Genomic DNA, 26,572 nt, shown 5'->3' with positions numbered 1-26,572 from the left:
CGGTTTTTAAAACAGGTTAACAAAACCTACCAAATTTTAATTTATTTCTGAGTTTATATTTCCTATAGTAAAACCGGCGTTTAAAAGTTTTCGTTTTAAATCTCAGTCCTTCGTGTCGTAACAATGCATCGTAAACAACGCGTAAACCCCTAGGATTGTTTCCGTAACACAAACATTGGGAAATATGGAGAACAAAACATTTTCTCGCGAACCCGCTCTGGACTCGTAACTCTTCTCTTTTATTCTTATTTTGAGTGTTGCCATTCGCCCTCTTTATTCTCGGTGTGTATTTCCAATTTCCACGCTTGCGTTGGATACGATAACGCCTTTACGTATCTGGATATGTGTCGTTTGTTCTCGAGGGAAATGCAGCGATAAGTTCGCATTGTTTCCCGAGGTGTGCTGTGTTTGTTCGGGGGGCTTTGTAGGTCACCCTTGTCAGTTAAAATTGTCGTTCGCCAGATTAGGTAATAATGGTATGGCGACAGCCGACACAATACCTTCGCTTCCATGGTTCTATTATCGCGCGTACTCTTGTTTATATTTTCAAATATCCGTTTCCAGCGAATGCGTCAACAACCTATTCGACCGACGAGCTATTGTGTAGATTGATACACATCGAGAAAATTTCAAGAATCGTAATATTCTCAGTAAATATCGTTTCCTTGTACTAACTCGTGTTAGACAATGGTTCGCTTATGCAAACTCACTTTTCAGGTGCTGTTTCGAAAATGCCGACGTCTATCAAATGGCAAAACATTCATCCATTATTCATTTTTTCAATTTCTTTGTGCCGTTTATTCAACATTTTGCCATTAAATTCGAAATGCTGTCAATACTACCATAAACATCGACACTGACAGTTAATCCTACTTTACGGAAAATGTTGCTTTCTGTTTTCCGGTCGAAGTTAAACATAATGCGCTTCGTAACAAACCGCGTGCACGGAGTTTCTTAACGGTTGCTTAGTTACTACCGACGACAGTAATAGTAATCATTTGAATATCGGGAATCTGCATTTACAGTTTGCAACTCGCAACTAGATCTATGAGAATATTCGAGAATATGGTAATCCAATCATCAATCGTTCGTACTCCGTTATACTGATAGAGGACACGGCATCTACTAAGCGAGCAAAGCCAATATAGCGATATCGGGGTAGTTCCACGTGATGAAACCCTTTATAGCACCTTACCAGACACGTTTTAAGCCTCGTTATATGTACTCTCAGCCTATATACGTTCAGGGTACTCATTACATTAACTCGTTCGATTGACATACTTTCATTATTGTATAAATAGCGAGACTTATTACTTTATCTAGTCGTTTGATAATAGTTTATTTCTTATTACAGTTAGAAAGTCAACTTCGAACTTTCTGATCGCTCTCCGTCCGGTGTTACACGTACGCGATTGTCAGCTTCACCGAGATTTGTAAACGCCTTTTTTTGTATCGTGATGCAGCTTCTCTTACCAATACGAACCGTATGTTTCGACGACACGAATGATTGTTCGCGAACGGAAACGTAATGGATACGCCAAAGTACATAGCTGATCGGCGTTTCGCCTTAAAAACGATGTTGCCATGTAGGCTGGCAGGCATAGCACCCGATAAGTCTCGCGATAGCCGGCAGACGACACCATCAGTCGGCATTGCTCCAACACAAATATATTATAATATCATTGCATGTCATAAGCAAACCTATTACTACATTTTACGCTCGGCGTGACTAATAATTCCTCCACCGAAATAACAAAGGGAGTGTATTATTGGTATACCGACGGAGTAGTTTTACGTTCCTACGCTATCTCGTCGCTGGTGCTATTGGTAATACATTATCTAGTTCCTAGTCACTAGCAGAACGCTTAGTATTTTCCGATCACTGAAAGCACGCACTAACAGTTACAGTGTTCTAAATATCGAACAGCGTCATTAACTTTAGTTTTCTGTCATAACTTCTCCAGTCGGCTGTAAAATCCTACTTTACTAGCGTCTGACACGAATGTGAAATCTTTAGTTTTAAACGCAAATATTTACTTAAATTGGACCAAAATACCGTTTATGTTTGGTATTTTTAAGTGTTCGCACCAAAAAATAACCTGATTCATAAAACTTTTCGCTAGTCCGAACGACAAATCGAAACCGAACTTTAAACGATCGTGTCTTTGAACAGACATAGTATTTAGTGGTGATAATGTGAGGGTGACGGTGTCGCCTTTCTGATGCTGGAGGGAGGGTCCCGCGATGTCCCAGAGACGGGCAGCAAGCCGCCCGTCCCGCCGCCCCGTTGGAAGAGGTTGGCCAGAATCGCAGATGCACAGAGGAGACAGGTGATGCATACCAAACGTGCTTGAAAAAACATCAACAGATTCAAATCAGATTGTTTCAAGGTTCAATGTTATTTTTCACATCCCCAGTTTTGGATGACAAGCAACGAAAAGGTTATTTAAGTATTAAGATATTTTATGATAAGTCGACACGAAGCGTATCCTAAATGACTGATGTATACCGATTATTCTGCATTCAGCTGTTTCTAAAAAAAAAAAACAGTGGTGGACTTACAAGATTCCTTTAACTATAATTTGACTATAATTATTTGATTGGTTTTTTTTATGCACACGTATCATGTAACATAATCTGCTATTTTGCATGTACAAGTTTTTTTCATGATATTCTGTCACCATAATCACATTTTAATAACATAGATATTTATATTGTAATAAATATTTAAATAATAACAAATGTTAGAGATTCATAGTGATTTGGGTCATTAGCGGTATACTGCACCTATTCATCAATTATCCATTAGCAATTTGAAGCGATTAGCAATTTAGTTTCAATGCCGTTTATAAAGTTATCGTTAGTACCACGGTACGATATAATGGAATATCCCTAAATCTTCACAGTGAATTATATACGAAGGTAATAATTGACACACGGACGTTTGGCATTCAGCCTTATCGTGTGTGTTGACTTCATGAAATGACGTTTTGGTTTATGAAATGTACATTGACAGTACTCGGCAAGACAATTAGACCGAAAACAATGCGACATTGCATTACTAAAGCCTTCTGCAAAATAGTTATGGTACTGTACTAGAGCGTAAGAATCCCAGGGAATGTTAGTTACGCAAACGCCAACTGCGGGAACCGTGTCGTACGCGTGACCTTTTGCCATTTGGCATCGATCATACCAAATGTGTTAGAAAAAAAACTCTCACGGTCTCGTACTCGACTTTATTTATGTTGATACTAAAATATTTATGATTCTGAACATAATCTTCGAGACTTAGAACGCGCAGTATCTCTTACAACCCTTGGGTTTCTTTTGATGTCGAGATATATTTCGCGGCCTTCTGCGACGATGAATGGAGCATTCGAATCTCGAGTGTCCGCATTGAAAAAATCCTTTCAAATTTGAAAGATCGCTATTTCTCCGCATTGCACAAGTGTCTCCCTTTTCCCACCGCTTGAATAGAGAAACGAGGTCCCTCTTGAAAGATGTACGAATAACCTCGAAGCTCTTGAATTAGTAAGCGGAGCCGACGCGATGTTCCTTTCTATCTTTCTATAATAGCGAAGATTTTCGTGTTATGTAATGTGAATCGATGTGTATGTACTAAAATAATATAATAAAATATTACAGCTGTTACGGTCCCGCGTTTTATTCAGTTTGTAATTTGTCTATAGCGTTTGCGGTCTTTGTAGGTATTATAATATTACGATTATTGTGTATAGAACCGGATTAGAAGACGATGGATCGCGGTTTAATGCCTTCAAATAATATTCAATTCTGGTTTACTAGGAGTATTGTATAATATTTTATGAATTTCAATTTATAGGAACATCATTAAGTATAACATCATAATCGAAGAAGAAATTATTTACACATTTTCTACTGTAATTTACACGTAGATAAAATCATTCGATTCAGTTTCGTTTAAACTGAATAATAACCGATTCAAATATGTGAAATATAATACTTTTTTACGCTTTAGGTAAATGCGTATCTGTTGAACCTACATTTCTGAAGTAGTAATGATAAATCATGCTTTCAATGTTATTAAAAATCAATTTAATATTTAAAAACACATATTTTGAATTGACGGATTTTCCGACTTTTTTGGTAATATTTTACTGTTGACATTTTCTATTAAGGCTGTAGAATTCACGTAAAAGCTTACTCGCACGATACATAGTTCTGTATTATCTGCGAAGCCGTACTTTTTTAAATCCAAAATTGAGCACATCGAAATCTCCTCGTTAGCATGCTTTCTCTTACATACTAAACGAATTTTTTAACGCGCTTTAATCCTACGCTAATCGCCTGAACATACTAGGCACGTCTGTTATTTTAATGTTCTTCCTATTGTTCAATGATAATGCATTTTGTCGAACTACGTTCATATGTTAATATTCCCAGTACTCAGCGGTCTTGAAACTTTTTGTCACCTTATCAGGACTTCAGAATTACTTCCTTCTTCTTAGTCATAAAAATGTTCTTCCTAAAATTGCCCGCGAGTGGGATATAATATTTGAGCTCCTACGTAAATTATTCCAATGTATAAATTGATTATATTTTCTACGCAAAAGACCTCGTTTGATTAATAGATTAGAGTTCCTTGTGGCCTTCCAGTAATCAATTATTTACCAATGCGTCGCATGTTTTCAGGGGTAAGCTATAAAGGACAGATACTGAGGCATTTGCCAAATCACTTAGATCCTTATGTATCTCGAATGATTGCGACCCGATTTACCACCTTGATGTCGTTTCCAACGTTGTTTGCATTTATACTTATCACTATTGTTTTTTTTTACTATGAGGGTTTTTCCCGCCTTTTCTCTGAGCTTTTCTGATTCTCGCTATTTTTCTCCGACTTCTTGATCGCGTTGTTTTTCTTCACACAATATTACCCCCTGCAGGTCTGTTGAGCCCAGAGTCTATTTCAAATTATGAAGGCGTTGTATATTGCTTAAACTCTCGCTGCAACATTTCACATCTACGCTGCAACATTTGTTGCCATTCATATAGTTTGTTTTTTAACCCCTACATATATTGATTAATTTTCTTATTCTAACATAGATGTCTGTAGTGAACTCACATGTACTGTGACACGACTTTGACGTGTTGGAGGATATTTCTGCCAGTGTCAAGTTTTATTTTTTATTTACAAACAGAATATTGAAATCAAAGTTTAAATGCGTTTAGCTTTATCATTTTAGAAATTATGACAGCAATTCTAGAATTAGGTTCAGAAAGAAGGGTGGATACATACATAAAATAACTCACAATTTGATTTGATAACACTTAAAATGTTGCTTTTAACCCTTACCAATGTCGAATCTCATTCGACATCGATTTTTTCCTCTTAGGTCCCATGTCGGATGTTATTCGACATTTTTTCATCATTATTTTTATTTATTTAAATTCCAAGCTTACATTTTTGTCACTCGTATCTATTACAACAGTATGTGGAGCAGAGGACAAAAGATTGTTTTTTCGAATTGGAATGTAACTGTCTACCTAGATTTTTTTTTTAATTTTGGGGGACCGGAAAGGGTTAAAATATTCCCTTCTAATTTGGTCGCTGTCGCTGTTTCAGGGCTCCGAGTCATGGGTGGTGGTGCGCAACCTGCGGTCCGGGTCGGGGGGTATCCTGGACCCCGACGACCAGCTGAAGGACGTGGCGGACGACCGGGAGACGCTGGTGGCCGCGCTGGAGGGCCGGCCGGACGGCACCGCAGCGCTGCACCACGGCGGCGACGGCGCCAGCGGCAGCTCGGCGGGCACCGCCAGCCCCGACCTCTTTCGGGTGAGACGACAAAACTTAAAAATCTACATTATATTGCAGAGCGCCTTCCAAAATTTGCTTATTCAAAACAGCCATTATCTTTATTCATTCATAAGTTTTTGAAAATACTGTTTTTTTTTTCTTTTCTTCTGTATTATTTTTTTAATAGGCATAGGGATCCTGAGGGCTGGGGACGAAGTGTCGGCCTTTGTCCATTCATCCTCCTCCCCCCCTCATTAATCTGCATTTAGTTTTTATTCCTTAAGAATGTTTTTAAATTATTCCTCTATGCGCAGCTCAGCTGTCCAAACTCAAAACACAGTAAGGGACATTTTTTTAGTAGTATGTTTTTTTGTTGTTGGCATTTTTAGACTAAGTAGATTCTACTTAGTCCAAAAATGCAAAAAAAAACATACTACAAAAAAATGTCCCTTACTGTGTTTTAAGTTTGGATAGCCGAGCTGACAAAGAGTCCCCCAAGACTTTATTTTATTTTTTGTAATTATTACTATTATGTCTTTTTTGTGATAATTTTTTCGCATTTTAAATTAAAAAACAATATTAGTATTCCATTTTATCTTCTATATTAAAGTGTTAAGATAAAATAATGATTTCAAGAACATTGATTACTTTTAATATTTCATTCATATTTACGTGATATAAATCGAAAACATCTTATCGACGATGCCGAGTGCCAATTATCGGACACCAAAAATCCTGAATTTAATTTATGCAAATGTCCCTGTTCCCAGAACAAGAACAATAATTATGTTTGCCAAAATATCAACTTGTATAAGACATTTTTATGCTTTAATTACGCACCATTCTTGTATAAATCACCACTCAAGTATCTAAATAGTATAAGATAACTCCAGAGAATTCATTAATACATACTTAATAATAATTCAACACTCGTAATTATGGTACTTATGTGAATATATATATTGCATACAATTTATTTTCTTAATGTTTTTATCCAAATTTGTGTTATTTCCGAATTACCATTTTGCATATTTTATTACGCAACTTAGCATGAGAAGTATTAACAATGAAGTCATTTTTGGTGATTATTTTTCAAAAAACTGTTTGTACTGAAATTTATGACTTTGTTTACGCATAGTGGTTTTGTGGTAATCTGTGGGGCGTTGGATGAGAAAAATAATATAATAGTCCCACAGTTCTGTTTGTGCTTAAACGAAATTGCATATTGTTCATTTACAGAGTACACTTCAATTTTTTTAGCATTCTTGATAATCCACCATCTTAAAAATGTTAATAAATTAAGCATGCCATTGTTATTTTATATATTACCAAAAGTTTTAATTCATTATTTTCGATCACCAAATGTAAGGAGAAAAAAAGCGACTTAAATTTAATGTTATTTTTAGCTATACTTTTAGAGTGGTTTGTTTTAGACTCCATGTAACACACTTTTACAACACTGATGCACTTTGTGATATACAGGGTGTGTCAGTATGTTAGTATTTGTAGATGCCCTGATTGGTGGATGACATTAAAATGTATCAATGTGTTGAAAATCCACTAAAAGACACATTCTGTGCATCGAACACGGCTCCCGTGTCCATACAAATATTGCAGCCACGCATTGATACGGGCGTTCAGCTGTGTTGAATAAAGATAAGGATTCGTAGCCAGTTTTATGTGTTTTAAAAACACAAAGGAATACACTAATTTATGATATGTAAATAAAAAGTAGAATTTGATTTTTTCAAAATCAAATTCTACTTTATATGTTATGGGTTTTAAAACATTACATTTGATTATTAATTAAATAAGTTTCAAAAAAGTCAAGGGTTTTTAAAATTTTTTGAAATTAAGTTTATCTATATGACATTATTTTATACATATTGAAGGTGTTAATATAATTATGCCTTTAAATCATTGTGAATTATAACTATAACATTAATTTGCTTTTTTTTGGTCCAGGGTGGTGGTGGAGTCGGGGTAGGGTCAGCCGACTCGTGCGGAGTGGAAGTAGGGGCAGGGGGACTCGGCACAGGAGGGCTGCAGGTTCGGAGGGGTAGTGAACCCACCCTCAATCAAGACAACCTTCCCCACAACCAACCTCCCCAGGTAACATATTTGATTCAAATAAAAACACTTTATTTTCTAGAATAAAAAAAACAACTATGTAGTTTTTTCCACATGAATTTTATTTGACCAGTAACGTTTCGTTGTAACCGACATCATCAGACTGGTGTGAGGCTAGACAAAAATGTTATACATATATACAACAAGGCAGGAATTGAATACCATGATTTTATATATTTTTTTCTGACAAATTTAATTTAAATTGAATGAGTTTAAGTATTGCATTAAAATAATAATTACACGTATGTTAAGGTTTTAGGCATGCTTTAATATAATTTTATGTTAGAAATGGATTTTGTATGTGAATTTAAATAATATATAGTTAAATCTGGAAACGCTGACAAACAACCTCTTCTACTGCTCATTAGCATGGGGAAGTCCTGTATTCTCTGAAATATAACATAATTTTCGGCAATTACTTCTTATCGACATGACATTTAAGCATTTATTGTTTGTGTATTAATGGGTATATGGTAGTAAAGGTGAATGGATGTGTGTGACTTAATCGTCAAATATTTCTTTATTGGGGCAATTTTTCAATCTATTTATTTCGAGGATTTCTAATCTATCTAATTTTCTACTTTTACGACATGTGTGTAAAAATTTTGTTAGTATTTTTGTCAAAATCATGGTTTTTGAGTGATTGGCAAAAGTCGAGTTATCTTTTTTATTTCTTCAACTTTGGATCCAAGTTATCTTTGAACACATTTTTGAGCGTCAGTATTCAATATATATGCCATAATATCCTCCAGCAATTTTTCCGAGCAAAATTCATCACCCTTTGATTTCTTGATGTTTCCAGATGGCTTCCAAGCGGTGGTCGGCTGCCGTTGTTTTCAGAGACGGAAACAGCCCCCACATGATGCACCCGGGGGACAGTCCCCCCCGAATAGCAGACCACCACAACTCCAGCTATGACAGCAACAAGTTGACACCCAATTCGGGGCAGGCCTTCCAGAGACAGACTAACCGACTCTCCATGCAGTTTTCTGGACCTGGGTAAATAAATATAGTATTAATGAAATAGTCTATTTAAATTTAATGTTGCCGAATGGTAAAAATAACCTTATTAAAAAATCAACCCAATTTTAAAGTAAAATAGTTTTCAATAAACTTGGTAATTTTTAGGTTTTTTAGCTTTGTCAAATTATGCATTGAGAATAAATTCCCATCAGTATATGAAGTATATGAAGTCACTGTATTTTTATAAAAAAAACTATTTATATGAATATTTTTTTTATTGATTCATCAATTCCTGATTTAAACTACATATGTATACAGATTCACTCGGTATTATTGTGAAAAATACATTAGAAACATTTATAATAATCTCATTATCAATCACTTTCTTACTTGAATCTCTATGCTATTATAAATAATGATGAATACAATATTTTTGCATATTCAACCCATTTTGTACCATCAATCATTACATGAACCTCTATGGTTTTCACCTTTTAAAAAAAGATCCTTAAAAAGTAAAGATAAAAAGAAAAAAATGTGGCTGTATTAAATTGTTTTTAAAATAAATTTGTCAACATGTACAATCTCTTGCAGAAGTGGAGCATGGGCGGATGCAGCAGAAAGGGTCCAAGTTTGCAGCACAAAAAGCTTGCCCAGAGACTCCGCTAGGAAGGAACCCTTGGGACAAGATACTAGTGTTGTCAATAATCAAAATCATAGGTAATAACAAAAATATTATTTTTAAATGAGTATAATATAAGTATAAATATATAAATATAAACACAAAATGGTGACATCAAAGTTTAGATGCTACCTCTCTAAAAGAACAAAACTGCTCATGTTTATAGAGGAAGTTTACTTACTATATGTGTAAGTATGTATGTCCGCCTCCGTAGTGTAATGGTCAGCACGCCCGGCTACCGTTCTGGAGGTCCCGGGTTCGATTCCCAGGGGGGGTCAAATAAATATCACATAAGATCACCTTTCCTTCATATGTAAACGATCAAGATAACACTGCGTTTATATGAAGCAGTGCCCTATGCACCATTGGGGTGCAGATAAGGGTTTTATTATATATATATATATATATATATATATATATATATATATATATATATATATATGTATGTAGCATTATGTAGGTGTAAACATTTATATTTTGAAGAAAAAAATTAAGTTGAAAAGTTTAATTTAAATAAAATGAGAAGAAAAGATAACATTGGAAATCACATAGGAGTTCATTTTATATACTTTTGTAGGAAGTTTGTTGGAGAGTTTTATTTGGTTTTGGTTTTAGCAGGTTTCGTCTTATATTTTGCTTGTAGGTGTTTGAATTATGCTGTGATTTTGTCTTTCCAGAATTCTATGTTCATAATATGTCCATTAATATTATAATGCATGATTATTATAGAAAAACACTCTGTATTTATGATCTTTTTTAAATTTAGTTATGGATGCTGAGCGAAAGTTAATATAAATTATATACTATTTTCCTGCATCTTTAAATATTTGTATTTTTTTTTTTAATTTATGACATATTTATTTTGATTCATTAGTCCTTATTTCAAAATGGATAACTAACAAGTTATAATTTTTTTGTTTGTCATTTTCAACATGCATTTTGCTACTTTTGTAACAACTTAAATAATAAATTAAATTCATCTTATGTGTAATGGATAGAAAAATAAACTAAATATGGTAAATGCGTATTTTTAACATATTTTCTTTTTACCTTTAGAGTGGAAGATATGCTAAGATGGGTGTCGGGAGTGAACAGCACCGTCCAACCAGCTCACGCTCAAGAGAGACCACTGGACAGGTTACCAGAATTGCCACGTAAGCATATTTTTTTGGACTCGAATACATTAGAATTTATGTCCCTCTCATTTTCAAACCAACCAATTTTTACTTTATAAAAAATAAATTTTGTAATCCCGATTTTTTCATAATTATAGCTGCGGAAAGTAATAAATAAAATTTATTGTTTGGAATTTTATTGAACATGTCTATTCAATTGATATAGTATGTTAAAATTTTATTTTTTAAAGAAGACATCTTATGTGGTGTGATGTTTCACTTCTGAGCTTTATTTAATTTGTGTATGAAGCACGATATATTGTGGGATATTAAAAACCAGTTCCTTTTACATGGGTAAACAACATCAACATCAGCTGCAAATGAATACATACTAGTCGTAATATTATATTAGATAATCATTTAATTTATAATCAATTTTGTATTGCCATATGACGTATATAACCATGTTACATATAAATATTCAATACTTAATGATATGGAGGCTTGCATTACTTTATGCATTCTATTTTAAAATGCACGCAAGCAAATGGTTTTCTTTATTTCTTTATACATGATTTCTAGCACAACATTTTTTCAACTTTAAACAGCCCGATTGTTTATAGTTTGTTAGTATTTACTTTTTTATATTATGATTAATTATTTGAATTAGATTTTACTATGAAATGACTGACTGATTTAATTGATCTTCTTTTTATTTTTACGTACTTCATGTTTATTCCTGTACTGCATTTTCTGTTTGCTATAACTTCGAGCGAATATTATTTTAATCACCTTCTTGTCGCAATTCATCTTATAAACAACGTATATCTTTTCAGTCATTATTTTTTATATCTTTTCAGTTAATCCAACGACGCCGGACGGCAGCAACAGCGGCGTGGAAGTGGGCGTGGGGTCCGCCCCCACAGGCGGAAGGGGAGGGCAGCTCACCAGTGTGACACTCGTCAAGGGGGAAAGGGGACTCGGGTTCACAATCACCACGAGAGATAACCCCATCGGCGGAATGTGTCCCATATATATCAAGAATATATTGCCCGAGGTAAATTATTTGTTGGTTTGATAGGTACATGTGAGATGTTCAATGTGAAATGTGCTACAAAGAGAAGTCTGGAAGAAGAAGAGAAGAATGGATGATATGTACATAAGTGTGAATGCGTGTAGCAGAGTGAGACAAGTGAAGGCTTTTTGACATAGAACTGTATCTAGATAGGAAACATAATAATCAAACTGTGAATAAATCAACATTAGATTGTCACAACCGAGTTCTAATGTAACACACTTCGGACGGGAAAGGTATTTCTACCTGTTCGGTCGATTGATGCTTAAGAACGGTAAGGGTATTTTTACCTTCTGCGCCACCCTCATTTCAAAGGCAGAAAAGAAGGAATTATCCAGTGTTTTTTTATATATATTTTATACCAATCTCTTTGTTAAATAGGGTCTTAACTATATGTAAATAACTATCAAATCCCGCAGCCAGCGGTCAAAAAAATACCCTTCTGAAATGTGTTCTGAAACCTGTAAAATATTCCTATTTTGTTTTTAAAAATGAATTATTTTTACTCAATCACATTAAATGCAGTTCCTCGTTCTATTTTTTTTTCACAGGTTAAAAAAAGTTATGTTTCTTTCTTTATAGACCCTGCTTTCTAACGATACATAGCATAATAACCGAAAAAACTCAACTAGCTGAATGGCTCCGAAGATGAATGAAATTGAACTCACGGTTTCAGGGTGCGGCGGTGATGGACGGGCGGTTGCGAGCGGGGGACCGGATGGTGTCGGTGAACACGGTGCAGGTCAGCGGGCTGTCCCAGCAGCAGGTGGTGCATCTCCTGAGGAGCACTCCCACCAACGCCACCGTCACTATCGTGGTGGAGCGCCCGCAGACGGCCGCCATACAGACCGTCAGCGCCGTGCACACTCGGACTCAGGTGCTTAAACCAATCCATTACTCATTTTCTTGTTTTAGAGTCAATGCTGTAGTGTGACAATTGTTTCGCCTTGTTATGGCATTTTCAAACTAATGTCATTAGTAAGAAAATTAACTTGGCATTGGTCATTGCCTTGAAATGAACCTTTTGGAAAGTACAGATGAATTTTGTTATTTAACTAAAAAAATGGTCCCAATAAAGTAAGGACAATCATGTTGTGTTCATCCTGATAATTTAAGATCGATTGTTTTTTTTTAAAAACAGGGCACAGTAGTGACATCTGTGGACTTCTTTGCAAAGTTTGTTGAAGTTTATATAGTTAAAATTTTTTAATATATCTATTTTTTTTAGCAACCTAATCATATTTATCCTGCTTGATCATGTAAATTGGTAAAGACAAAAAAATATTCTCAATATTGTATCGTAACTTTTTAAATAGCCGATATTTAATTGGTGATCTATTTAGAATTTTATAGTAATTATAAAAATATGTTTATAGTTTATTGTTTCATTGGTTTTACATTGATCAATTGATTTAAATTTTCCTACTGTTACATCCAGACTTAAATAAGGACTCATTGTTTGAATTGGATAGGGAAAGCATTTTAAAAATTTACTTTTTAAATTTTTTATTTAATGTATTCAAACATTGTATTTAACCTTTGAGGGAGATATATCGAGATAAATTATTTGTAGCGGGTTGAACCACAGCCAAGCAACTTGAAGTTCAAGAAGAACATTATCGGCCCACAGAGCACCACCACTCCTTACGTTGTAGACGGAATCAGGAAGGAGGATCCGGGAAGAGTGTCCTCAATAGTGAATGCCATCAATCAGAATAATAACTCCATGAGAGGGAATATCAAGAAAAGCTCCTCGAAAGATGATCTCTTACACCAAGATCAGATCAACAAGTCGGATTTGTCCTTGCAAGATGCTTTGAATTCATCTAATACGGTAAGTTGTATAGAAAATCAGTTTTTTATAAAAACTATAGTGACACTAAAAACCTTTAAAAATGATGAAATAACTTTATAAGTGACAATGATAGATGAACTTGTTCTTCGGCTTATACATATAGTAAAAGATTGTAAATTTGAAAAGTGGTAATTAAATTTTAACATACTTAAGAAAATGTAAAGAATTCGTAATGTAAAGCAATATTTTGCAAGAAATTTGAAATAAAATTAAAATGATTTTTTTTTCATTGAATTATTGTCTCATTGGAATTTAAAATTACGGAACTTTTTATCTCTTTGAATATGTACTACTACTACTACTACTACTACTACCATCACGCCATTTCCCCGCAGGGGTAGGCAGAGAGGATGGAATGCCACACTCTTCTGTCCTGACATACACTCCTCGCCTCCTTCACATCCATACATCTAGTCATACATGCCCTCCGATTACGCAGACTTTTGACACCGCCAGATTTTAGGTTCTGATTGATCTGATCGTGCCAAGTCTTTTTCGGTCGTCCACGTTCTGTTTTCCCTCTCACATTCGCCACATATATTTTCTTAGTCATTCTCTCGCTATCCATTCGCTCCACATGTCCATACCACCGCAAAGAGCTCTTCCTAATTATTTCAATTATTATATGATAATACATACATAGTACCTTTGGATGGGTCCAATACAGATGATAAAGAAAGCTTTTATTACGATAACATAGTCAAAGTTGAAAATATAATTATATTGACATTAAAATTTGTATTATTAGTATTGTAATTGCCATATGGAATTTAAAGCATTTTTTTCTTATTTTATTTCTAGGTTTTAGGCTTACGGCATCGTTCTGTAATGCGGTTAGACATTCCAGTGCACGATTCGGAAAAAGCTGGCCTTGGAATCAGTGTAAAGGGAAAGGTTACTGTCGGATCTAACCCACAGGACTTGGGGATATTCATCAAGTCAGTTCTTCATGGAGGAGCAGCTTCAAGAGACGGAAGGTGTGTAAATCCACATCCTTCAGCATGGAATCGAGATTCATGTGAATAACCACGGCAGTCTCTATATTTACAATTTGTTTCCAGATTACACACTAATGACCAGCTATTGAACATCAATGGTGTATCGTTAGTCGGACAGTCAAATGCAGAAGCAATGGAAACATTAAGAAGAGCTTTAGTTCATACTAGAAGTAATATCCAAGGGAATATTTCACTCACTATTGCACGGAGAACAGGCAAGACACATTAATACATATTTGCATCTACTTATTTTTTACTACTATCATTACCTACTAGATATCGCTCACTCCTTTCAACAACGTCATTTATCAAAAAACTTGATTTTTCAGGAGATGGTTTTTAAAGTAATTTTTATAATAAAATGTATTAAAAATAAATATTAAGCCACTTGTTGAACTTTTTACTGTGCAACAGATCTTTTTAGGTAAAACCTGAAGGTTTTTTCTCCATTTGATAAATATTAAATAAATTTCAAAAAATAATTGAACAATACATTTTCTTCAAAATGCAAAAACAACTCTTTCTGCCCTGTAGCGGGTAAATATTAAGTTAAAAATATGCCTCTTCTGCTGGGATATAGTACATTTTCTGGGCATTCCGAAAACATGCACAACTGAAAATTGACGATTTTTGATTTATGACGTTCTTGAAAGGAGTGAGCGAAATGTGAGTATTCTACCCGCACTGTAGAGAGCATGATTTTTAATTATTGTTTGAATGAAAAAACAGCTAATGCTCTTAGACCGTTTTGATATTTCACTGTAACGTGGCTAGTGTACTTACTTATCTGGGAGGTAATACTGTATGTAATGAGATGTAATAATTCTTTTGACAAAGTGTGTAGTTATTTTTTATACATTTCATTGCTAGTTAAAAGCTTTTCTATTAACCCATGGTGTTACTTTGTTTTACAGAAAGTATGGATAGCATAGCGAGATGGAAAGATGACACACCTCCCAGCGTAAATGAATTATCCAACTCGAACGATAATACCCACACTCGCTCATTCTCTCCCTCCCACAACACTGTGATATATAATCCTAATTCCCCTCACAAATCTACAGACTCAAACAATTCCAGAGACACGAGCAATCACAAGTCGGTCGTATCGTTAGAATCGAATTTCATCAAAGTCCCCCAACAATACGACACAAATTCCAACAAGCTGAACGAGACGCACGTCAGTAATCAGTCTGCCAATTCCAAGAAGCACTCGTCCATAGTGAATATCAATAACAACAACACGAGTTGGGTCAGCAGCCAGTCAAACGACCTGCGAAATTTTGACGAACGAGATAACAAATTACGAGATGTGAATGATAGGGATAAAAGAGACAGCTTTGAGTGGGGTCGATTGGACGGCTGGAACCCCGTAATTGACAGATTGACGGGATTGAGAAACGAAAGCTATTGTATGGCCACTCAGGGGGATGTGTCTATGGTAAATGGTGGCCGAGAGCATCCCTTCAGGCCACTCCCGCAGCCAAACGCCCTCCGCCATAACATCAGATCTCCACCTCACAACGTCATTATAGAAGAGGACTACAGCTCTAATAAGTAAATATAACCTAAATTATTAATTTGAATTTGTTTTTTATGTACTCTGCGGATCTGCGAGAATATACAAAAGATTTCAAAACATCTTTATGCCTAAGACCAAGAGATTTTTTTATTATTTTTATAACGATAGCTCACTGATGTATGCGACCACTGCGGCGATTAGTTTAACAAGTTAAATATGATATAGAAGAAGAATTTGTCCAGAAATAATCATCAAAGGCAATATTAATGTTAGTGTATCAAATACATTATTAATTGAAATATTTTTTATATCTCATAAGTAAATTTGTTTTGGAAGCCTTCCAGTCCAATGTGCAAAACATTATGCACTTGTAGGATTTTTGCACACAGTTTCATAATCTTCACATAGTCACAAATTAAACCACAGATTTCACTTTTGTGTATCTGAATAACTTTACCATGAGCGACACATTTTTGTTTGTCTCAAAATTCTAAACAAGTAGCACAGTCTAGTGGTACAATTAAAGAAAATACAACAAATGCTCAATATTTTTCAAATTTATGTTTTGATTTCTTGTCTGTGAATTAACACAACTCTAAAAAGGATTTTTTTAAAGTTTTTAATGTATTTTGTAGATTCTTTGACATGTCTATCACTCCTTTCAACAACGTCATGAATCAAAAAACTTGATTTTTCAGGAGATCGTTTTTAAATTTAAAAAAATATAATACAATGCATTAAAAATAAATATCACACGTTTATTGAACTTTTTACTGTGCAACAGATCTTTTTAAGCAAAACAACACTTTCTGCCCTGTAGCGGGTAAATATTAAAAATATGCCGCTTTTGCTGGGATATAGTACATTTTCTGGGCATTCCGAAAACATGTACAATTAGAAATTGACGAATTTTGATTTATGACGTTCTTGAAAGGAGTGAGCCATGTGTCATCATTTTTCTGTGTTAGGTGAGCTCATACAAGCATTTCGAGATCATACAAGCATTTTGTGCTCATACAAGCAAATCCATTAATGAAAAATTAAATAACAAATAATGGTAAACCTTTGAAAGCTCCATATTTTAGTTATTTCTAAGCTCAATTTGTGTTTAGGACTGGTCCTGGTGGAGTTTGGGAATCGGGGAGTGAGAGTGGCTGCGGTACCGATGGAGGGGGGTTCTCGAGGGATGCGATAGGACGCCGCTCCATGTCAGAAAAGAGACACGCCGCCATGGACGCTAAAAACACCGGAACTTACAAGAAGATCAAGGAGCTGAAGGCCGGAAATGGTGAGATAAATCCAGTCAAATTGTCATGTGAATTTATCTTGTGAAGATTAAATGATATTTTTCTCATTTGAATATCATATGTTAAACTATGTTTTTGAGTCCATTGCGGTCAATAGAGTATATAGATTCTAAAGGCAGTGTAATTCCATTTTGCCCTCACAGTTGGACACTGGCTTGTTGACAAAATAGACACAATAAGAGAATAATTAAACTGCAAAAAAATAAATCCAAGAATTTCTTTAGCGTAATAATATCTTCAGTGTTTATGTATATGATTGGAAATTGTTTTTCTAATATGACCACTTTGAGCTAAGGAAGTGTTTACTCTCGCTACAGCAATCAGATCTCTTACGGAGTTCGGAGTAAAGTAATATGAAACTGAATAATTATTTAATTTTCAGTGCAAGTTGGTCCATCACTAGGCATGCGAAAATCTTCAAGCTTAGAATCTCTACAAACGGCAATTCAAGAAGTCTCTCTTCACCAAAAGGGCAGAAATAATGATCCTCTCTATGGACGGGCGCATCAGCGTAAGCCATTTTAAATTTTTTGAGATTTTTTTATCTTTTGGATTTCGTATACATTTTTATTTGTTTTAGCTCTTAAACATTGGCTGACGGACAACGGCGTGGAAGGGATTATGCGAGGAACTCCGACACAATCCTCCCTGTCGCACAAGAAACCAGGATTGCTCAAGTCTATTTCCACCATGCTAAGGTAAACTGATTTAGTCCTTATGAAATGCAACATTCTAACTGTCAATAATTAAATTGTCATTGAGAGAAAATAACTCATATTTTTAATTATTTTAGATTGGGCAAACCGCGTCCGAAAATTCCCGATTCTCGAGCAGAAATTTACAATGGGATCCCGAGTCGGTCGCATCCCGGGCGGGCGTCCGAGAAATCTCTCGCTAAATCCGATATAACCGAAAGGCTCCAGGATTCCCCTTCGAAAAATACAGAAGTCACATACGGCATCAGCAATGGCCCGGCGAAACCGGAAAACCACATGACCAACGGTTCTCACTCCCGGCAGTCGAGTTCCGACAGATTGGGCGAGAGTAACGGCAGGGACGGGCGCTTGGATACCAGGGGGGACAGCGGTAGGATGAACGGGAACAGGGGGGACAGGGCGGAGGAGAGGGGGGCAGGCGGGGCGCGAGGGATGCAGTGGGCGCCCCCCTACAGACATCCTCCGACCAGACAAACTCATAATACTCATACTATATCTCAGGTGTGCATTGCAATCATTTAAGCTTTATTTATATCTTAAGTGCATCAATTAAAGTAAATTTGTTGCTTAAAATTAAAAACAATGAGAAACAACAGAAAACCAAATTCATTCATTAGAAATAATCGATGAACTATTAGAAATGCATAAACCTGGAAAAATGTTCTATGATACTTGTGCAAAAGAAACTCATTGTGACAAACCTCGCTGTTATATAATGATATATCTTACTTATCCCTTAAAATATTACATTCCGCTTTCTGCCTGAGCATGCTCTGTTCGATTCATTAAAATAGTTCATTCCTTGTACATACACACGTGTGCAATAATCATTTAGTGTTTTACTAATTGTGCATTATTTGTCATTTTTCTCGGAGTTTATTAGTCGCTTTTAAAACATATTTCTCAAATATCACACAGGTTGAAAACTACATATTGTTATGCAATTTTGTATGTCAATCCATAATACATTGCATATTATAGATTAGTTTTTCATCATTCTGTAAAGCAACCATAATATCATTATTCGGTGTCCAATTAAAGCAAAATAAATATTATTTTTTTATATACAAATACGATACTAAGCATTAAAATATTATTAAAACAAAATTAAAATGAATTCAATTAGTTTTCTGCATAATATTCATTACTTTATCTTATTCATTTTGAAAATCAGTCAAAATTTATATTGTCATGTTAAAAACAGGAAATTATTAAGAGGCCCTATTTAAGTTCTTACGCTAACACTTCAATACATATTTATAAAATATCAATCTTTAATTTCTCAAATTGAAACACTCAAATAAGCTCCATGCTCTTAGCAGCTATGCTCAATATACTATATTGTATAATTTTAATGCCAATGACACAAAATAACAGAATTTCGTGTTCGCATTGGAAAAATTGGATATAGTTTTTTGATCTTTTCTGATTTTCACCCTTTCCTAGAAGACAGTTCACTGTGATAGGTCAGTGATGTTGGACACCCGATATTCTTTAGAAACTGCCGTGTTTATTTCTACTAACATTTTTCCATGCATTATTTTGTCGGGTAATCATTACATGATGATAATTTGTTTATTGAAGGTAATGGAAGGTCCGTGGGGTGGTGGTCACTATGCCAACTATGAAGAGTTACAGCAAAACCTCAAGTAATTATCAACTTGCATTTGTTCCCACCTTTGTACATATATTTTATTTTATTTTTACGTTATAAAAGGATTATGAATTTATTGAAAACACTTTGAGGAGAGTTTTACAGCTTCCGCTTTAAGTTATTCCAACCAACTGATTTTAGTCATTTTAATTCAGAATCATAGCTGTAATTTTTACAATCTATATTATTATTATCGTAAAATCATGCTGGGTATACACATATAAATTTAAACATAGATTATCTTCCAATAGAAGTTACTCTATACTATATTCTTCTTTCTTATTCTTACCATTCGCACTTAATAGTGCATTGGGCACTGAATCGCTTTGATACAGTATTATCTTGATTGTTAATTGCATGAAGGCGAAGTGATTAGTCCTGCGCTTCATGTAGCTGTCCAGGGTGATGTTAAATAAATATGAGAGTGAAAAATCACTTGAATTTATTTGAACCTCCTGAAAATCGAAGCTGGTAATCTAACATGGTTATCACTACACTAGATGTGTGTAAAATAAATCATAATACACACATAAATATTTTCATAAACCTTTTATACAATCGCAGTGACCTTTTTCAGTATGTGCTTTTTGCTTTTTTAACAAATATTATTCCATATATTTTTTTGCATCCGCATTGCATTTATTCATTTTATCCAATCTTCATATAGTGATACATATAATGTTCTTATTTTAGTAGTGAAACCTTATATAAATTAATAAATAAATTAATTTTTAATCATGAAATAGTATTTTATACAGAATTTTAATGTTTTACTAAAAAAAACTGGTTTAAATTTTATAAAAAGTAATTTTTTATGTACTTTGCGGATCTACGAGTATATACAAAAGATTTCAAAACATCTTTATGCCTAAGACCAAGAGATTTTTTTTTATTCTTTATAATGATATTTGAATTTTTTAACATATGAAATTACTTAGTGTGCTCACTCATGTATGTGACCACTGTGGCGATTAGTTTAACAAGTTTAATATGATATAGAAGAAGAATTTGTCCAGAAATAATCATCAAAGACAATATTAATGTTAGTGTATCAAATGCATTATTAATTGAAATATTTTTGTATATCTCGTAAGTAAATTTGTTTTGGAAGCTTTCGAGTCCAATGTGCAAAACATGATGCATTTGTAGGATTTTTGTACACAGTTGTCTTTAATCCAGATGTGATAAACAATTAAAGCTTTTTCTTTATGTAGTACCCATGTAGCAAGACAAGCGAAGGAATCTACCAACATTTTCAATACGCAGACCAAACAGGAACTAGACACGAGGTGAAAACATTATCCTAAGATCCCCGAGTGCCCGAGAGGCGTGACGGAATCCCACTTAATAAAGTATTGGAGATGCAGGCGGTAATTTGAAATTTCGCCTTGGTTGATTTCAGTGCCCGGAAAGAGAGATTGAGTGAGGTCCAGATCGGGCAGATGAGGCGACAGGTGCACGCGCAGAGGGTCAAAGCAGAGGAAGAAAGGTAAACCATCTTTTTTTGTTTTTCCAGCATTGATTTATGTGTCAACTATTTTCAGACAGCATTATAAACTATACTACAGTGAAACCTCTATCTATCGTTCCTCGAATAATCGTTTTCCTGGATGTGTTGTTTATTTCTTCTATCCCGACGTAATTTCATACTAAACTAAACCGCGTTGATAATTTTTCTATCACCATTTATCGTTCGAATTAAGCTGCATATTTGATACATTTTGTCTGTTTTCTTACATTATTCCCAATTTTCTTACATTCAACGGCAACGTATGGGATAAAAACTATCGAAAGCTTGTATAACCCATACCAGAAGCCGAAAATATACTATTGACTTACGAAAATAAAACAGTTAAAAAACAAAAGTATTTTTTTAAATTCTATTAAAGTTTGTATTTTTTTTTAAATAAATACATTTGCATCTGAAACATGTATTCTTCATAGAATTTTAGCCTGCGAATGGTTATGCAGATTGGGAGGACGGTATCTTTACTCGGTCGTATCTATTTGCGTATTGACTTCTTAATCCCGCATTCATAGTTTATTTTAATAGGTCCCTTTAAAAACGATAGATAGAGGTTTCACTGTATTTAAAAATACGCTCTCTCCGAAATAAACAAACACAGACAATTTTTTTATCGGTTGTTTTGGGTATTAAAAATGATTCGGTGATGGTAAAATTTTGCAAAGTTTTATACATAGTAAAATATAATCTGGCAATTTCTTAAGTAATTATTTTTTAAATGAACATAAAAGCCAAATAAAAAGAATATACATATGTATTATGAAAGGTTTTATGATGGTGTGTACATAGATATTTATGTATATTGATGTTTATTTTCTTGCCAAGCAAAAGTGACTTAAATGGCCCTCCTGAACATTTTACGTTTTGGTAGTTGGTCATTTTCTCCTGTACGCCTACGATATGTATTAGGGAATTAAGAAGAGATATAGTGATATCTGTTTTTTTACTAAAATTTATAATTTTACTTTAATCATTTTTAACCCTTTTAATTTATCTTTCTTATTTTAAGTGGGTGAAATGTTAGTTCACAACAGAGTGCCGGTACCGACAGTAATTAGGACTAGGAGTAATTAAAAATATTAATAAAAGTTCTTTATGAATGTAAACATATGGAGCAAATGAAAAACGAGAGAACGACTAAGAAAATTTATTTGGCAAATGTGAATGGGAGAACCGAACGAGTAAGGCCAAAATATAAATATTGAAAAGGGAATTCCATTAATAAAAGTTAATAAATACTTTTATCTTAATCTACGAGTAGTTATGAGTTGGTCTAATTGTTGGTATATTTTAATTCACAGGCGGGGTGTGGTGGGCAACTATCATTCCCAGCGAGCACCGAGAGGGGAGCAACACCGGCCTCAATCCAACTTCTACGAATACGAGAGCATACAACACGCTCGACCTGTTAATGCTAAGGTCGCTCCGTACCACTAGGCACCAGCTCCCACCCCACTAGGGGCCCCATTCTCCGGAACATTCCACCCGAGGGCAGAATACATTTTGTTCATCATGAAATTATTGTGATAATTCTGTTTAAGATAAAACTTTGCTCCGACAAGGATATACGTTTCTTTGATAATTAAAACGATTGTTGATCTATTATTTCACATTCTATATGCCAGTGATGAGCAACATGGCATCCATTATTCTTCTAACCCTTATCCGCACCCAATGGTGCATAGGGCACTGCATCGTATATTAGCAGTGTTATCTTGATCGTTAAATACATAAAGGAAAGGTGATCGATTAGCCTTGCGCCTCTTTATATTACATAAATTTTATATTACTTTTTTAAATAAAAAGTTTGAAATTTACTTAAAAAGTAATGCTTACAATTTTAATTTGCATTCTGTATTTCAATTTTTTTTAAATATTTTCTAACAATTTTTTCGCTGAAAAAATACCGCAGAATTATTATTATATTTTTTTTAATATCCTTCGATTTTCATAAATGAAAAGTGTATTTTAAGTTTGCTCTCAATATTTTATAGTCCAAACTATTTAAAAAATATATAAACATGAAAGACGTTTAATTTAGGAATGGAAATAGACTTACAATATTGATTATTGATCATTGAACAATAAAGATATTAATTTATACCGGTAGTTTAAATTTTGCGTATCAAAACTATTTAAAAAAAAAAAAACTACCTCCATTAAATTGCAGTGGCTTCCCCCGTAATTGAGCCTTCCATTATCACTATTATTTTCTTATAACTTTATTTTTAGCAAGTTGTTTCTGCTACAAACCGTCATTTGAAAGTGTGTTTTTATCTTCTTTACAATACTTTAATGTAAATAAGAATGAAACAAGTATTTTTGATAGTACACTATAGTGATAGAATAACCGCCTTTTACTTACGATGGCCTTCTTACTTAAATATATCTCCGTCCTTTTAAGCCTTAGACGTTTAGTTGTGCATGAAGTGACTTCAGATTAGTAAATATCGCATATTTGTTGATCCTTTCAGTGCCATTTCCCTCGGATGAGAACCATGTTACAGACCTTCTCATTAATATCCCCATCCACTTATATGTATTAATTATACTACTTACATTAAATTGATATGCTGATCTCTGTGATTTTAAATAATTAGAGTGCTAAGTGTTAAGAATTTTACACTTCATTAGGTTAATTCTATATTGCAGCATTGTTACGTATCACGCAATTTTACTTACTGTTAATGGGTCTACCGCTCTATTTAGTAAGAAATGAACAGTTTAAAAGTTTTGTTGTGTTTTTTAACAATCTGTTATTGGCACCGTGGACTTGTTAATGTTCTCATTTCGTAAGTTTGGTTTTAAAGTTAAGGAAAGTATCTTAAAAGCAATAAATACCATGTATAATTTCTCTAGTATTGAATTAGTATTTAAATTAACTTAGGTGAAATGTTTTATACAATTTCAACTGTTTAAATGAGAAAATCATTCATTCTCTCTAGTCATTAATCAATTTATTTTTAATATTGTTTACAGAATTATTATTATTGTGATTTCTGTAGAAGTGTAATTAGGTGATAAATCAAAATGTATTAATTTCCTATCTAATAACCCTCCTATCAGTGCAATTTATCTATTAGATACAAAACATATACATATTTAGTTTATTTGAACATTTATTTTAGCAAAAATAAACTTGTTCTGCTGATTTATAATTTATCACTGTATTCCTCGCAACTGTAGGCAAAGTTTCTTTTATACATAAATCTGGAATTGAAAGAGTGAGTCCATGATTTTAGTGCAAAATACATTGTGCCCATTTATGATATATATTGTTAATTAGTTTTTTTTTTGATAACTATTTTTTAAATTGAGTATATTTGAAAATTGAAAAGAGTATTTAAAATCTCCAATTCCCAAAACCTGTTCAAAGTTTAACCTTAAAAATAAAATATGAAAAATCATACAATATGAAAAAAAAACAAGTGACAAAACTATGTTTACATTACGGCTGTCCAAATTTAAAACACCGTAAGGGACATTTTTTTGTAGTATGTTTTTCGTACTACAAAATAGAAATAAGAAATCTTATTTCGTGTATATTATTCTACAAATGAACACATAATCAAATGTTTCCGTATTTAATATATTTCTGATAGGTACATAATACATTGACAAGAATAAGGAGTGTATCTATTAGACCCGTTCATATATCGCTGGGTATTGCACTTGTTGGAGGGTTAATATTAAAATACATAGTGTATTTCGTGAAGAAATTTGCAGTACATGATGTATGAAATCATTATTAATTTATTCCTATACTTCCAAAACATTTTTAATGAAATGAAGGAAGCGTATTTTATCATGCCAATGATTTGGAATTATAGAACTGAGTTAAAGTTTAAACATATTATTTCATTTCATGTTGAATATTATTTTTTCCCACCTTAATTTGTTGTAAGTATATAAAATCATTATCAGAATATGCAACAATGCTCTCATATTCACAGATGTGTATTTTGTTAAATAATAATTAATAGTGATTGAATGTTTTACAGTTATTTAAAAACCCAAAGATCAAATTACCATAAAGATTATATATATACTAGAGTCTTAGATGAAAAAAGAAAACATCAAAATAAATTTACATTTTATATTCCTAGTACGTATTATAAATTTGATATATTTTTTGCTTAATTAAGATGTCATTAAAGAGTAATTGTTTTAATTTTATTGTGGAAATCATCATCTAGGTAAGAAATGGATGGATAATGCCTAAATCATTTTATATTTCTCTATGGAATAATATAAGATGCCATAGATAACTGTAGTAACCATTGTTTGTAATCAAATATGGCCGCCATTTTCTAGGTAGTGACATCTCGTAACAGTATATTCCTGATTTTATATTTTAAGGTTTGAAATGCATTTACTTGATTTTTTAAAGGTGCTAATGCAGATAAAAATATTTTTTATTAATTAATAAATATGACGTGAGATTAAACTAGTTTTAAATTATGGAATATATTATAAATAGCAAATTTCTCTTCTATGACGCAGTATCCGCAAAATAATTATGAATATTTTCGCTATGAATTAAACCATGATATGAAATTTAACATGTACATATATTATTCAACTCAATAAAGATATTCTTTTATTGCTAAGCTAAAAAATCTCCCACTACTTTTTCCGTTTGCTATTTAAGTTAAACATTTATGATTTAAGAGTATCAATTAATTTTGTACCAATGTGAAATAATAATAAAATAAAAACTTTTTTCATAAACTGTCTTTCATTATTTCCTAATATGTAATAAGAATATGATCTTGGTTGTAAAATTGGTTGTGAAACTATATATTGTCACCTGTTGCAGACCTAAGTCACAACAAACGACCATCAGGTAACAAAAGAGGTAATATTTGTAGTTCTATCACATGCAGAACCTAGATAATTTGAAGTTCATATTTTTTATTAATTATACTTTATATGTATTACTAGCAAACCCTACAGTGACTAAAAGTCGCTGTAGGGTTTGCCAATACATTTTTTTTGTGTTAGAGTAACTCTAAGAGTCACGGTCTTCAATTGGAACTCATGGGTTCTAGGTTTGAACCCACTAGGTTGAGATAAATACCGCATTATTGAAGGGAACGTTAGAGGGGGTAAGCGTTTTAAAATTGTATTTGAATTTAATAATGGCTGTCATAAAAATTATCAAAATGTAAAAATACAATTTAAAACATTAACCTCCTATACTGTTCCCTCTGATAACGCGGTACCTATCTCAACATTAAAGGGGGGTTTACTGTAG

General features: G+C 33.5%; 1 protein-coding gene across 9 annotated transcripts in view; it reads left to right on the top strand.

Annotated features, from left to right (window-relative positions):
- The window catches only part of baz (par-3 family cell polarity regulator), a 67,947-nt gene extending 42,564 nt beyond the window's left edge, over window positions 1–25,383 (top strand). For 2 of the 9 annotated variants that reach the window (XM_088259094.1, XM_088259095.1), the window contains exons 2-20: window positions 5,603–5,812; window positions 7,739–7,885; window positions 8,706–8,902; window positions 9,461–9,586; window positions 10,605–10,702; window positions 11,524–11,720; window positions 12,415–12,615; window positions 13,312–13,572; window positions 14,395–14,570; window positions 14,655–14,806; window positions 15,506–16,148; window positions 17,226–17,401; window positions 17,803–17,931; window positions 18,001–18,118; window positions 18,214–18,637; window positions 19,721–19,785; window positions 21,005–21,079; window positions 21,193–21,279; window positions 22,617–25,383. In XM_088259094.1, coding sequence (XP_088115220.1) covers window positions 5,603–5,812; window positions 7,739–7,885; window positions 8,706–8,902; window positions 9,461–9,586; window positions 10,605–10,702; window positions 11,524–11,720; window positions 12,415–12,615; window positions 13,312–13,572; window positions 14,395–14,570; window positions 14,655–14,806; window positions 15,506–16,148; window positions 17,226–17,401; window positions 17,803–17,931; window positions 18,001–18,118; window positions 18,214–18,637; window positions 19,721–19,785; window positions 21,005–21,079; window positions 21,193–21,279; window positions 22,617–22,752 — 3,618 coding nt within the window. In that variant the 3' untranslated portion in view covers window positions 22,753–25,383. Of the gene's footprint in view, window positions 1–1,964; window positions 2,331–5,602; window positions 5,813–7,738; window positions 7,886–8,705; window positions 8,903–9,460; window positions 9,587–10,604; window positions 10,703–11,523; window positions 11,721–12,414; window positions 12,616–13,311; window positions 13,573–14,394; window positions 14,571–14,654; window positions 14,807–15,505; window positions 16,149–17,225; window positions 17,402–17,802; window positions 17,932–18,000; window positions 18,119–18,213; window positions 18,638–19,720; window positions 19,786–21,004; window positions 21,080–21,192; window positions 21,280–22,616 lie in introns of all 9 variants that reach the window. The other 7 variants (XM_088259100.1, XM_088259101.1, XM_088259099.1 and 4 more) reach the window with 6 other exon arrangements.
- The last annotated feature ends 1,189 nt before the right edge of the window (window positions 25,384–26,572 follow it).

Source organism: Brachycentrus maculatus, unplaced genomic scaffold (genome assembly GCF_059751285.1).
Source record: "Brachycentrus maculatus isolate JH-2025_06_01 unplaced genomic scaffold, ASM5975128v1 h1tg000110l, whole genome shotgun sequence".
Taxonomy (NCBI): domain Eukaryota; kingdom Metazoa; phylum Arthropoda; class Insecta; order Trichoptera; family Brachycentridae; genus Brachycentrus; species Brachycentrus maculatus.
Note: the sequence above shows the minus strand (reverse complement) of the source record. Positions and strands in the feature narration are given on the sequence as shown.